This window comes from Rhea pennata, chromosome 2, assembly GCF_028389875.1.
Source record: "Rhea pennata isolate bPtePen1 chromosome 2, bPtePen1.pri, whole genome shotgun sequence".
Lineage (NCBI taxonomy): Eukaryota > Metazoa > Chordata > Aves > Rheiformes > Rheidae > Rhea > Rhea pennata.
In genome coordinates, this window is record NC_084664.1 from 147,588,890 (window position 1) to 147,604,427 (window position 15,538).

The 15,538-nt window shown below is 34.0% G+C and overlaps 1 protein-coding gene across 3 annotated transcripts in view; it reads right to left on the bottom strand.

The window, feature by feature from the left end:
- CSMD3 (CUB and Sushi multiple domains 3) overlaps positions 1 to 15,538 on the bottom strand; it is a 683,676-nt gene that overhangs the window by 342,327 nt on the left and 325,811 nt on the right. For all 3 annotated transcript variants that reach the window (XM_062568389.1, XM_062568388.1, XM_062568387.1), the window contains one exon: positions 4,361 to 4,464. In XM_062568389.1, the coding sequence (XP_062424373.1) occupies positions 4,361 to 4,464 (104 nt within the window). The remainder of the gene's footprint in view (positions 1 to 4,360; positions 4,465 to 15,538) is intronic.

The window sequence follows — 15,538 nt, forward strand, 5'->3', positions numbered from 1 at the left end:
TTTATCGGCTCTTTTAACAACAGAATGGTGGGAAGTTACAACACATCTCCCATCCTGCAATACATTTCCCATCCTTGCAAAGTTAGGATCACAAACACAAAATTGTTTAAGAGTAAAAATAGTTTTGCTTTTCCTTCCCCAGTTCTAATCATTCTTTAAAGCTAGCTGAAGCTTCAGATAGTCTATTTAAAATATATTTTGTACTTAATTTTAGATCTCCCCTCCAGTCTTTTTTAGCTTGTTGCCGTATAAAATAATCTGCTGTGGAAAAAATTCACATCGATTTCTCACATCTGTGTTCACAGATGGAGCTTCTACAGTGACTGTTGCCAGACCTGTACAAGTAACCGCCTGGCCAAAATAAAATAATGTACTAACTGCTCATTCCTGCACTAAAGGGAAGTATCTTCAGTGATTTCAGACTTTGCCAAATTAATAGATTAACCGGCTGTCCCTCCATCAGGAATAACACTGATGTAATGGCCAGTAGAGCTCTGTAATTCTCCCTAGTGACTGATAGTAGATTTCAGCCATGGCCATTGGGAATATTAATCTCCAAGTTACGCCACAGAAAATAATTCCTACGATATACAGCATGGAAATGTTCATCATTTCTGCTTTAAGTCAGTTATAAATAATCGTTTGTGATTTATTTTTATTTCTTTAAACATCGTTTTCAGAAACCGTATTTTTTAACAAAATAAATACTGCATCAGGGAAGAATACCTCTCTCTTGCCCTCCATCTTCCATTCCAAAAGGACCTGAGTTATCTGTAATTTCTGCATCTGCAAAACTTGTGAAGCATCCTGCACAGTCCTGATTTAAGTTTTTAGGGTTCCCTGTACAATATGTGGGGAGACTTTGGGACTGCAAAGCAGTAAGATCCAGAAAAAGCATTATTATTTAAAGGAAGCTACTTAAGATAATAAAGAGTGAAACTGAGACTGTGAATCATCCTTTCTTTTCTCTTGCAGTTTATTAGACTTCTGCTCTGGATGGATTACCTAGATTCCTCTCCTGGAGGTAGGTTCTTACACCTTCTTTTTAAAAAACTCAGCATTGAACACTGTCAAGATGCTGTAGTTTATCAGTTATGTTACTCAGCAAGGTATTTTCAAATTTCACCTCTTCCACAAGGGCTCCAAATCTACCTCTCCTCCACAATAGTGAGATATATTTCTGCCGAGACAGTACACCAAAGTGGGTTAGAGGATATTCAGAAGCTTGAGACACTCTCCTTACCTTTTGCTAAAAATGATCCGTAATATAGGAGAGGGATACATGTATAGAGCCAATCCACATGCATACCAAAAGTGCAAGAATGAGTTTCAAACCTTGCTAACTGGATTTTTCCAGATGTGTTACATTTCCAAATGTTTCTTGCAGGAACCAATGCCAAGATTCACCTTACATGAGGAGTCATCTACAACAGCTCTCCATGCAAGCTACTGAAACTAGATCTGTCAACGTCCTGAAGAAGTGCTTTGACTGCTGTATGAGGCAGGAGCCACTTTCGGCCTCCTTTTCCTCTTCTATTCCTTGGTATTAGTTTCATGGGCAAGCACTAGGAACGCCTTCATATCAGTCACTTTGTCAAACATAGGAAAGTGTTTTCCGATCAGATTTAAGTTCCATTAGGAGCTGAGCTCACTAGGCTTAAGCTCCCGCTTATGTTCCTGAGTGTGTGTATACACGCACCCAGGGAAATTTAATGACAAATACTGAAATGGCTTTGGAGTTTATCTACTTCCATACCTAGCACAGCAGATGAGAAATTATCAGGACTTCAGTCTGGATTTAGAAAGCATAAATGCTGCTTAAATTCAGATACTCGTTCTGAACTTTTCTATCCAGTAGCGCCTAGTAAAGTTAGTGGATAAAATGTTTGAATAGGACTCCTGATTACTTTTGATAAACTGAAAGATAAGTGTTTTCACATAATATTCAATATAATTGTCTTATCAATTTGCTGGAGGAAAGGTAATTATTTTCAAATTTACAATCCAAAATATATCATAAAATATATTATTTATTTGAGATGCCTGATATCCCAGACGTTTACATGGCTCACAGTAGAAAATATTTAAAATATTTAAGTTTTTAACAGTCTTCAATTATGTTCTGTCTTCTATGGTTTTTTTTGAAATATTACTTGCCTAGTTCTTTACAGAACAGATTATCTTATCATATATATTAACAGTTAACTGAATCTCAGGGCAACTGTAAGCAACTCTTTGATAAAAGAAAAATTATGGAGAATTCCATTATATTCATAACAAGCTTAACACTGTAATTACATCAGTTCTCCCCAGTATAGGTCAGACAATATCAGGTATATTTTTTTGTAAAACCTTTGTAAAAATACCTTTAAAGAAACCAAATCTGGACAAAGTTGTTTACTATATTAGTCAAAATTGTAAATATTGCTGTACTGTGTCCCAGTGTGTTACTGTAATTTAAGTGTCGATTAAAACCATGTTAATACTTTATTTGAATGTTAATAGAACCTGGTGATCTGGCAGATAATAGATGTTCTTTCCACATGACAGAATAGTCAATATAGTATAGGAATGTAAGAAAATCTCAACTTGAGTCCCAGCTCCAGGATAAATACATTTCGAGGGCCTGGTATTGTCATGGAAGTCTGCATTACTACTACTCCGTTTATAAAATGTAGATTATAGTACTTCCCTACTTCTCAAAGTTGTTAATAATAATAATTAGCACACCTACAATCTCATGAAGAAACTTTCCACTAGCCTAAAGTAATTGCACCTGAAATACTTGGCCATATACTGATCTTCTCATTAACAAGAAAGGCTTGAAGGACTACAAAAAATAATTAAAAAATAGTAGGTCAGATAGGTTTGTCCTTCAGACACTAGGAGAACTCATGATGAAAACCTGTAAATCCTGGAACAAGATTTTTTTTTCTGCTCAAAGTTTTGGGATTAATAATATTAATGAGATAAAATCAGTAAAGGAAAAAATAAGGTAAACATTGATTTTAGATTATCTAAAGCAAGTTTTGGATGTCATTCCCACGGGGAATAAAGGACAGTTTATGATTACTATACTGAAGAACAGTATGAATAAATTTCCATTAAATTAACTGGAGGGAATATCATTCCAAGGAATCCTAATTTCGTTATTTTTGATTAAACATGCTTTGCAAGGTAAACATTTATCCCATCTGCTTCTGCTATGTAAGCTGTTGCTTCTGTTTTTAACTCATTTGAAATTTATCTATAGAACTGACAATAAAATAAGGTACTTACTGAGAAGCCATTTTATTTTAAAATAACAAACAAATACTATTTGGCCTTTCCAAAAATCTTTTCTAAATAGTAGACATTTTTTATAGATTAAAGATGGTTTCTAAGCAATGAAGTAGGTTTTTTTTCATAAAATTGAATCAGATATGAAAAAATAAGCATGAAGTTTTTTAAGAGGCTTTAATTTCTCATAAAAGCCACATTAAATTATTTATTCAGAATGGAATTGGAACTGCATAGAATGAAGGAATGTAAGTAATACCTAATTACAGTGTTTCGCATATAGGAATTAATCACTGGATTACATTGCTGTCTTTAAATATTTACCAACTAAATAATAGGATTCCGCATTTGTCTTCTTGGGACTGTTATTGTAAGACCAGTTCCCATCACAAGCTAAGTATTTGAGAAATATGAATTCAGAAGTTAACGAATAATTGTTAAAAAAATATATCAGGATTCAGTCATTTTAGAAGGATGGTATGATAATGCATGGTAAAGTCCTTAGATGATCCTCAGTGCTCTCTGATTTGTGATTTTAAGTGATTTAGATATTTTACAGGTATTTATAGGTACAGATTTTCTCCGAAGTTATTTCTTCACTATACTAACTCATTTTCTGGGCCTACCTACCAGAGTCAATAAGAAATTAAAGGTCAAGGTCCGAGAGTACATCTTTTGCCAAAGAAGGCTTGCTAGGAGACACATGTGTAAGCAGTCCACTTACCTGTTTTCAATCACTTTCTGATAGCTGTGTACTATGACAACACACTTACAAAGCAAGCACAGTAGACCTTACCAATTTACATGCATACAAATGAATGTAGAGATTGAATATGTCTTTTTGAAAATCTGGTGTTAGTTTATCTTTTTCTTCGCTATTGTCCAATTCATCCCTTTCTAATATTAGACCAGTAAATGTATAATAAAATAATATATATAACCTACCAGTGTTAAGTAATTTCAGGAGCTCAGTAAGATTAGTTTTTGTTAGGATTTAGCTTTTTCTCATCATTATTCACTGACATCAATCACATGAATGATATTCTGCAGTACATACAAAGTGTAAATGCAAAAGACTTACACTTGAAGAACAGTTTTAGGATCACCCACTTCTCCTCCATCACCAATTGTCAGTGTGTCGTAGCCAATCTCCAGATCAAATTCTTCAAAATTTATCTGAATAACCTAATAAAAAATAAGTAAATATATACTTTTAAATAAAGAAAAGTTGCTGTGAGATGACCCTGTAAATAAGTTTTTCAGCAGTAAAAATAAACAGAACTTCTAATTAATAATAGTTACATGTAACTTTAGTATATTTTAAAAGAAATTTTGTAACTAACCAAAAGGTCTGGTTCAAGAAATACAGAATTGCAGTAACTATAAGGTGCCATCACTCTGCTGTGCTGCTTACAGAACTGATGTTTCTCTTATTTATGCAGTTGCATGTTTAATACACTACCAAATAATTGTGTTACATTTTGCTAAGATATCCTCAAAGGGCAACTTTAATTGATCAGACTTCATGCAATACAATTGTCTTCAAAGAGCACCAGAATAATTGTACTTCACTGAGTAAATGCAATGAAGGTGAGGAACATAATTTACTCCTGACATCTATAATCTGGCTCAAGCAGGATAAAGCTGGACTAAAGGTAAAAGTCATTCTCTTATTTTATGAAGTTGAGTAAAATGCAACTATCAGAAACATAAGTCTATTTTATATCCTGTAATCTAAACTGCAGTGTGCATATTTAATGCATAAGGACAGCAATTTCAGCTCCATTTTAAGAATAAAATGAATTTTTCACTTTGTGCAGAATACAGTCATATTGTTACAAAAGAAAATAAAGCATTTTTCCCACTGATGCATTATTCACATTAACTGTTTTTTTACAAAAGTAATACAGACTCCTCAAACTTCCATGTAGATAATAAAATACCTGTGCATAACAATTATTTTATTATTTATATCTTTAGTTAATGGTCTTTAATTATTGTTATGATTCGGAAATGAGAGTGCTAATGTTTAAAGCTGCAGCAATTTTGCTGCATAAATACCATGTCCTTGAAAGCTCACTTTACTTTGTTACACTTGGCTTCTAATAACTGCTTTGAAAACAGACATATATTTATGAGTTCTCTGAAAAACTATAAAAACTATTTTTATTCACTCGTGGCTTTCTTCTTCTTTTTATTTTTTTCATTTTTGACCGTACCGTATCATGGGCCATGACACTAAAGACCAGAAAGCTAATGAATATACGTGAACAGAAAACAAAAGGTAGTACAGGAAAGCAGGAGAAACTGATGTACAGAGGTACGTGTGTATATATATTTGTATATATATGTGTGTGTATATGCCTATATATATGTACACAAATATAAATATGTATATATTTGTGTATGTATGTGCGTGGAGGGGCACCTTTCCTAGAGTGGGCAGACGGCTGTGCCTGGCGCCGAGGGTGCTCCCTGCTCCGGGTCCCTGCCGCCTCCCCCAGCCCGGTCCCAGCCCGGGGCTGCGGTTCGGTACCCCACAACGCTGCAGCGGTGACCGCTCCTGGCCCAGTAAAAGATACTGTCATAGTTTTTATTTTACAATGTCCGGTTTAATTTGATCAAATTTGATCAAAACCAAAGCTGACTGCCCTTAACGGTGCTTGTTATATTGATTATGCCTCGCAGAATACTGAAAAGGCATTTTGATGACTTTGGCATTTAGAAGTAGGGTGTGCCGGATCCTATCAACATAAAAATGCAGATTTAGGTAAGGTGAGTGAGTAACTTCAAAACTGACAAAACAACAGATGATTTGTAAAAGAAGAGTTTTTGGCAGGTGTATCACAAAGTTTTGTATTTTGAATAAGTAATAGAACTGCAAATGAAAGACTGAAGGTAAGTGGTATCCTTGAATCTCTTTAACATGACAGTAAAATTACAAAGTAATTCCAGATTTTAGACGGCTGTTTTTAAGAATAAAGGTTACAGGGAAATATATTCTCGTTTATTTCTATATTCTACACGTATAAAATCAGATCATAGCATCTGTGCTATTGATTTGATTACTAAATGCACAGTAATCAGAAACACAGGGACTGATACTCTTTAAGAATAAATTCTATGTGAAACCAATTTAATTCTTTTTCCCAGTTTTCCAGAGCAAGATATGTGTCATTACTATAAGTGAGATATGATCCAGTGTTTTTTAATAATTCATATCAACAGTGATCATGTTTGGCATGTGTATCTATTTGGGGTACAAGAAACTCATATCCCAGAATGTATTTATGTACTTACTCTATTTATGCTAAAATAAAAATCTTATTTAAAATTGTAAAGAAAGGAAGGAAGAAAAAGAAGGAAGAAAGGAAAGACGGAGAGGGGAACATAAAATATTTTGAAGTGGTGTCAGATCCAGCTATACTTTTAAAAGGAAACAGTACCATAAATAAGTATGTCAGGAAAGATTTGCCTGATGTGTAAGATTTTGGGTAGGAGGCTAATACTGTCAACTGTGGGTTCTGAAAAGCAGCCACAAGATGGAATTCTCCAAGATGTGGAAATCCAACTGGTGATAATGGATTGTGCATCTGTAAGGCTTCAGAACTGAAAAATTTTATTTATTTAAAAGGTAGCAATATATTAATCTTTTTTTTTCAAAACATGCTATTAATTAGCCCTTGAATTTTTTTTACTTTTATAGTAGCTTTTGTGATGTACCCAGAAGTTAGCAGACTATACAGACCAATCTATTTTGAAATTTTTTTCACACTAATTCTTCTACAATATTATTCAACATTTTCCAAGTGTCTGCAGTCATGGAAAAAAATATATATCTCTTCCTACTTCTCCCTCCATACACATATATACAAACACATAGATAAGAACACCTTTTTTATTTATTTGCATATGATGAGATGTGCAGTCCATATTCACAATAAATAAAATTCTAGCAAAAGGAAGGTCATATTCTGTCTTCATCTTGACATGCTTCTGCTGTTTATAAACCCAGAAGCAATAAACAAATTAAGAAGACTAAGCATTGCTTCCTAAAGAAAAAAAAATCCTCTATTTGAAAAAGAAATTTCTGGAAATGATGCTGATATACTTGTATCTCTAACAAATTTTCAAGTTCTTTTGTAAAGGAAGAAATGGAGAAATCAAATTTCTAATGGATTTCAGTAGATTTGTATCTCCTTTTCTGCCTTGGAAGACAAGATCTGGAACCCTCTCCTTGGTCAAAAATTGTCTACTGCCCATGTCAGAAGTAACACAGGGAAAAACTTTACTGAAAAGTTAACGGCTAACTTGAAAATGTCTCACAGGTTTTCAAACAAGTTTTCAGAGTGCCTGTTTAGGTGACTGTGTTCCAGAGAGCCACTATTCCAGACAATTCTTGATTGTGTGTCTAGTTCCTGGTGGAAATAGCTCCCCCAAATACCAAGATTTTATATGGAAAGTAAGGTTCCAGGTGAAATATTCAAATTTTTTAAATTTCAAAACACACTAAAAAACATGATGTAAAAATAATGAGGCTTAACAGAAGCAAGTGTGCATTTCAGAACTGCTTCTGAAGTAGAAATGCAAAGATTTGAAGTTGTATGTATTTCCATATGTGCATCTGTTATCCTAAAGCTTGCAATGCAAATGTAGTCTAAAAATATTTTTGGATATATAGTAATGTTTTCATTCCATAAAATTTGACATTTTACAAGTAAAATAACTATAAAGATTTTCTAAAAAAATGTTAAGAATCTATTTTCTCAGATAAGTATTTAAAAAATCCACACGAAGCTGGCAGATAGGGAATTTTCAGAGCTGAACCCTTTTGCACAGCTGAAGACCAGATGGGATATCCTAGACTATCATATCAGAGGTTGCCAATAATCTCAACCCTACAAATTGGAGACGCTTTCAGCACTGTAGATTAATCCTGCAATCAGTTATTTATAAAAATCATTCAGAATTATTTGCTTTTAAAACATATTTGAAATCAAATGTGAAGTCCTTTCCCACACCCCAGAACGAATATTAGCTGAAAGTTTTACAACAGCAGGACAGCACATTAAAATAAGAAACAATGAGATTATATTTTTGTTTTGCATGTTATAGTTTTCTGTTTGCATAAATTACAACCTTTATTAACGTAAAAGCTTTATTAAAATAAAAGCTTCTGACATTGATTAATCTGAAAAGTACAGCCTCCACCTTTAATGATCCTCTGTAGCTCCAAAACAAAGTATTCTACAAAACAGAAATAATCTTTTAAAGACAGATGTCTACAAAACAAACAAAAATGAATAATAATAAATTACACAGGTGAACTAAGCTGTCAATACAGCATTCATTTTTAGAAATAAAGAAATGCAATTAAATAATTTAGCAAGGACATTACCTTTTACTTAATCAGTATGTTTGTTCATCATGTTTTTCCCAACAGTATAAATTTGTCTACTAACTTGCACCTTTTAGCATATATCAGTGTTGAGTAAAACCATGCATTTATTGTGTATCACAAATATTCTTCCCACACTTACAGACAGCTTGCCTGCTGCACAGCAGTATACAGCTCAAAGGTTTCCCCACTGTCACAATGAGGTATGTGTATAGAAGTCCTCTGTACCCGAGCTGAGATATGAACATCCCTAGCTCATCAGTTCCATTCACACACTTGCCTCTGAACTTGAATCATTATGGCCAAATTCTGTCATATTTTCTCACATGAGATATTGTAACCTTTGCACATGCTGCCACATTATGCTTCTGAAAAGCTACTACTCAATGTTAAGTACGAGTTCACCCATTTTTATTCAGCCACTGGAAAAGAAGACAGAATTTTTGATCCAGGCACTGGATAGTTAATGACTGACTATTAACTGAAATTTAAGGTAGTATGAGAATAACTTATGTACCTAAAAGATAGTAAGACAGGGATAGGTTGGACTTGGAAATTCCTGCCACCTCCCTAATACCAGAACATCTATTACTGACCTACAAGGAAATCAGTTGCTAGAACAACCACAACATTATCATGCAAAATACACAGTATGAGTAGTCCAAACACACGAGGAACAACAAGGAATCCATTCCAGTGAACTTTATCCAAAAAATATCTACTTTCATCAGTTTCCACTGTTAACTCTAGAAAAAAATGCCTTTAAACTGTTGAAAATTTCATGCCCGCTCTTTGCTTATCAATCAAAAGGGATTATCTGGTTGCCTTCTTCACTGGTGGAAGATGAAAGAAAGCCTATCTGTAGGCCTTATATTCCCTCAGGTTTGTTAATTGTTTTTCTGTTGAGGATGACTGACTACTTCCAAGTTAGTAAATGATGTGCATTTGTATCAGATTATACAACCTAATGAAATCCTGCCATCTGATTGATAGGCTTTACCTCCATAATTTTCTGTAGAATCACAGTTCCCTCTGTCAAAATAATTGTGTTATTAATGTATTTTATTATGGAAGAATAGTTTCTGTAGGAAAATATATTGAATCCATCATTCATTACAAAACTGAGGTATAATTTTATATAGTATTAATATTATCAAACTTTTAACCATCTAAATACTAGGTATCCAGTCAAAAATTTTCACTTACACTACCTTCATAGCTAGAGCTTTTCTCAAAATAATCTGTTTGAGAAAGAAATTCATCTTGCCTATTCTGAACATACCTCTTAGGATAAATAATTAATCAGTAAATTAGGATTTGAAATGCTAGTGATACCAACATGTTTTCATTAACTATAAAGAGAGTCTAATATACAAAATCTACCAACTGTGTCACTTAACCTATTGTTGACTCAAGTCAGACAAGACTGATCTACATAAAATATCTCTATTCTTTAAAATTGTCCCTCAAGGTCTTCTTTATGGCAGTTGTGGAAAAGATGGAAATGCCTGAACCTAATTATTTCCTATTACATCTAACTGGACACGACTCCTTTTCTGGGTAAGATTGGCTACTGAATCATGAGAAGTTAATGGAAGGAAAGGTAGATTTTAGAGAAAGGTGAGTGAAGATGAGACTGATTACCACTTATGGGCACAGACACAAAAGGTCTTTTGCTTTAAAAGAAATATAAGTGCAAAGCAGGAAGTTGCACTTAACTAACCTAGGACAATATTTGTTATCTTAAAATTCCAGGATAAAGAATGGCAGCAAGGTTAGCTGTAAACATAAAGGAGAAAATGGTTTTGAAATATCTCCAAAGAGTTAACACACAACAAAGAAAAAACGTATACTAGAGAGTAAGATACTACTAAATTCTAGTAAAGCCACTACTCAACCCCAAGGCACTTGATCTCACAACATGTCTCTTTCAGACAGCTCAGGTGTACCAAGGCTATGAACCAACGCATTAGCATATTTGGATTTTTTTTTTCCTCAGTAACGTCATTCATCCAGCTGATCAGACAACTGGTAACAGTCCAAAATCTCAACCATTTCTCTTCTCTAATCCAGTCTTTTGACTAGATTTCCTATGTCTTAGGAAAAAGTCTCTCCATGGTACTTTGAGAAACCTAAGGATGAATGGTCACTCCCAGATGAACATAAGTTTAAACAGCAACATGAGATACAAATATTCTGGCTTTTTCTTAAAGATCTTTTCCCGTTCTTATAGTAGATGGATTTGTACTTTCTCTTAACTAGAAGATTTTCCAGGAAGATTTTGGTATGCATTTACTCACTGATTTTTTGTGATATTGAGCACTTAATGCTATGTCTCTGTGAAAAAATGTCAGTCTTAAGGCACTCAGGCTTATCCTCTGTTTATTTATGCCAATGTCCAATGCTTCAACTTACAAGTTTTTTAGCTTACCTCAGTAATAGATATTGGGTCACATTGACTATATAAGGGTTTTTTCACTCATAATTTTGAGCCATACAATAAAAAAAGTCTCTATTTTTTATAGCATATAGTTTCGTATCCTAATTATGGAGTGATTATATAGTCAGAGGAAATATTTTAGAGATTGTTTCCATTATCACATTTTCCCTATTAATACTATATGGCTTATTTTACATAGGACACTCAACTGGTAATTTTAGCCATTTGTCTCTGACTTTCTTGTCTTTGCTCATTATTTTTGTGTCACAGAATTGAAAGGTACACTTACACTTCTAAGATTTAGGCCATTTAACTACCTATATTAATAAAAGGAAATATAATCAAATGTAAATAGTAAGTGTTTGTACAAAGAGTCATACATCGGAAAGGGCTTCTTGGGAACAAAAGGGTGCTATACAGAATATATACCAGGAAAAAAAAAATCTGGAAATTATGAAGAAAAATTCATGAAGCTTTCAGTCTATTCAATAGTAACAATAACAATAAAATAAAATACTTCAAAAAGGACAGTAAATTATATTATGAGAGGTTAAAACATATGCAAAGATCTAGATCAAAGAAAGAAGAGGTTGTGTAGCAACTTAGCTAAGCTTCTGATGTTATAAAGACGACGAAATCAGTATGTTTCACTAGTAACCTCACTTCAGTAAATAAGTAAAAAGAGATGAACTGAGACACATAAAGGATTATAGACTTAATAGCAAAAGACTACTAGAGTAAGACTGAAGTGTAGAAGTATTTCAAAAGAAAACAAGAGTCATCTTAAAACATTTTATTTAAATTACTTTAAATATGTTTTGTTCTATGAGTTTTATGTCCTGGTACTCCAAAAGCTATTTTTGTAGTAAAATCCGTAAGTCCATTTCACTGCTCTCCAAGTAAATTTTTTAGGAAAAATTTATGCACTTTTTCAGCCACTTTGCCACAAGTACATTTTTTTTGAATTCAACAGATATACTGACAAGAGTATACTCTAGATAGCCAGAAAAGTATGACTATCCAAGTCCATTGTGGACGAAAAGTAGTAGGTTTAGGTAGCAAAATCCTATTTAAAAAAATCGGAACATCCTTTTTTTTCCCCTCTTAAAAGTAAGTTTGCTGTCATAGGAAAAATAGAAGTTCTTAAAGAATAAGATGACTCCAATCACAGTAAGCAGATGAAGAATTTATACTTGTCTTTGCTTCTGTTCTCCATTCAATGGGTAGTTAAAATAGATGTCCCCGCACTCAGCACAAAAGGTCTGTCCTTTCCTATCTTTCTCAGAGAAGAAAACAGAGAGGTCACGACTGATGCCAACTTAGCCTACAGGACAAGCTAGACATCCTGAAGGGAGCACAAGTATGGGAGCAGTATTAGTGACTTCAGTCTCAACGGACGTTCCTGCAAGCATCACCTTCAGTTCACAAGGAAAATGGTATTATGAACCTTTAAAGTCACCTCATAGAAAACAAACACTAAGCCATACCAAACTATGTGTAGCTCCACTTTTCAGTAAGATATCAGAAAAAGGCAGAACAATTTGCTACAAAAGATCACTCACAAGGGCACTAAAGTGAAGCTAAATGTGGAGGCAAGTGGCAAGTGTCTGTGCCAAAAATTCCTCAAACGAAAAGACCTAAAACATATTAGCAGCTGTTTACACTGGAAATTTCCCATGGAAGTCTCTGAACCATATTCTTTGATGTCTTTTTAAAAGTTCTAGTTTGGGTGTGCATGTACATCAATAAATACATATAAGAAAATATGTATTCAAAAAGTCAATGGGAGACATAATTTATATCAGTTTTAGGAACATATAGAATGTCAAATAGAACAAAAACTGAAATTCATCCTTAAGTCTACCTACGTTTTTAATCAAAGGTGAATGTAGCCCTAGATCAGATTGTGGCTAGCATTCAAAAAGTATGATGGCTAAAACAGAAGCAATTACTGCAGTAAGAGTAATCTCTCACTCATTATCTACAGGTAGATCATCTTTCCAAAGTGTAAAACATGGTTGTTACAGTCAGGCAAACCTCAGGAAAATAGTTAGTGAGACATCACCTATGACAATTGAGAAAAGGGATCTGTCCTCCCTTCAGAACGAAAATGGAGAAGGGGAGCACAAATCATCAATTGCTCTGCAATTACATTACTCTTCTGTTTCCCCTTTTCTTTCATTTTACTCTTTCTCTCCAACACCTAACCCACAGCCCACGCACACAGCTCCTGACTCCAAATCCTCTCACTCACTAACACATTGCAGTCCCTCATTGCTGAACCTGCTCATCTTCTGTTTTAGAAACAGCTGGGTTCCCTTCTACACATCCGTGCTAAGCCACTCTCCTCCACATACATTCAAGAGTCAGGTTTTTAACACAATCAAAATGTTGCTGAACAATATGGATAAAAAATGCAGTTAACAGTACAAAGGAATTGCATGGGTTCTGAGCAGAGTTGAAACATTTTTATGTCAAGGAAATGTCAACTATTTTCTATTGATAAATGTAGCACTGGCTCTCTTAATCTGCAAATAACAGAAATGAAAACCAGGATTATGCTTAATTTATGCTTACAGTATGCTTAAGTATGCTCATTTTTTCTAATCATGTCACTGGCTAGAACACCTGCAGTAAGTGTTTACAAGGAGGGGCTTAAAAAGCGCCTAGCTTGGGACATCTGCTTGTAAAACGAGTTGTAGTGCATTTCTTCCGACAGGCCTGACCAAAACAGTCTTCAGGAAATGAAGTACCCAGCCTGCTTGAGCTATATACTGTCAATATGAATTAATCTGGGTAGCAACTGGATTTAGGCTTGACAGCAAGTTCAGGAAATGTTCCACTGACAGCCTTGCCATAGCTGATGAGATAACACAGCTCTAGTAAATTAAATGTGAGCATTCAGGTTTGGCCGAATTTGTTCCACTTACTTTTGCGTTGGCCTAAAAAGCACAAGAACCCAGAAAAAAAAGATGAAATAAGGTCAGTGGGAGGGGGGAGGGCAAAGTGGAGAACAACAACATCATGAGGTAGAGAAAGAGGAGGAAAAACCAGAAACATTTCTGTTTTTTTCTGTCTGAAACAAGTTTCCCTTATATTTCGAACTATTTCCACAGTTCCTGGGAAAGGGAGGTGCTACAGCAGGTGAAAACAGACGTCACATGTCCAACACGCCCAGCCATTGCTGCAAAATGCCCATTACTCATTCCTTAATAGATATTTGACATCCAAAGAGAAGTCTTTTGGCAGTTACTCTGTCAAAATAAATATGGATAGCCTGAAGATTTTTAATTTATTTCTTAAGTAAGAAGATTAAGTAGATTAATTTCAGTTTACATTGGAAAGTAACGTTTCTAACATAGAGACCATTTTTGTCTTCAATTCAAACAAAAAACCCCTCCAATTTTCTTTCAGAAGAGATTTTACAGATGAACTGCCAGAGAAGAGAAGATACATAAGCTTTTAGAGAAAAAAAGATTTTTTTTAATTTGAGAGAGTTACTCATATTCGGAGCATGGGAAAGTCCTGTCTGTGCTATTATTAACGTGAGATCATTCTCTATCCTCTTAATACAACCTATATGCAATTGATACTAAGTGTTGTTAAATTAACATTCCAAATTGCTAAATGAATAGTTCCTAAAAAAAATAAAGTTTTACAGTTTTTTAGGAAAGAGATATTTAAGAACAAAACCTGGCAAACATAAAAATAAAACTTTCTCTCTCATCTCCCAGATGCAAATCTTTACTGATTTCAAAATTATTTCAAAATTATTTCAATATGTAAAAAATAAAAAGATAAGAATATCAACACGAGCAAAACTTTGGAAAACTTTGGAAACTTACGTTCTATATAACATCATTTATCTGTTTACCTAGATATTAAGAATACTTTTAAGCTTGTAATACAGAGAATGTAAAGTTTAAAATATGATGGTGGCAAACAAGCAATAGCATAGGATGTAATCATGTAAAATTTCTGGGTTTAAAATTCATACCATGTAAAATAAATGGAATCAGAACATAGTTTTCTAATCCATCTAAATTTAACAGCAAGCTTAGATATTTTATTTCTCCTTACAATTTTGGAACAAAAATCTTTCTGAAAAGGATCCCCTTTTTATTTATTTCATTCTTTATGTGTGGTAGAGTATGGTATGCGGAGGAATATGACGGAGATCTAGCAAAAGGGCTGTCCAGCACTGCCATTTTCCACATCATTTCTGTCACTATGTATTAAAGAAATAAACAAAAAACAAAAAAAAACAGTAAATACAAGCAGAAACAACTCATAAGACTTGAACTTTGACTAACCCTAGCCCTAATTCTAGTTCTATTTCACTGAAGTTTTAGCCTATTGTTAAATCCAGACTGAGCATTTCCTAACTCATGCCTTTGAAGGGCAATATTAACAGTCTTAAC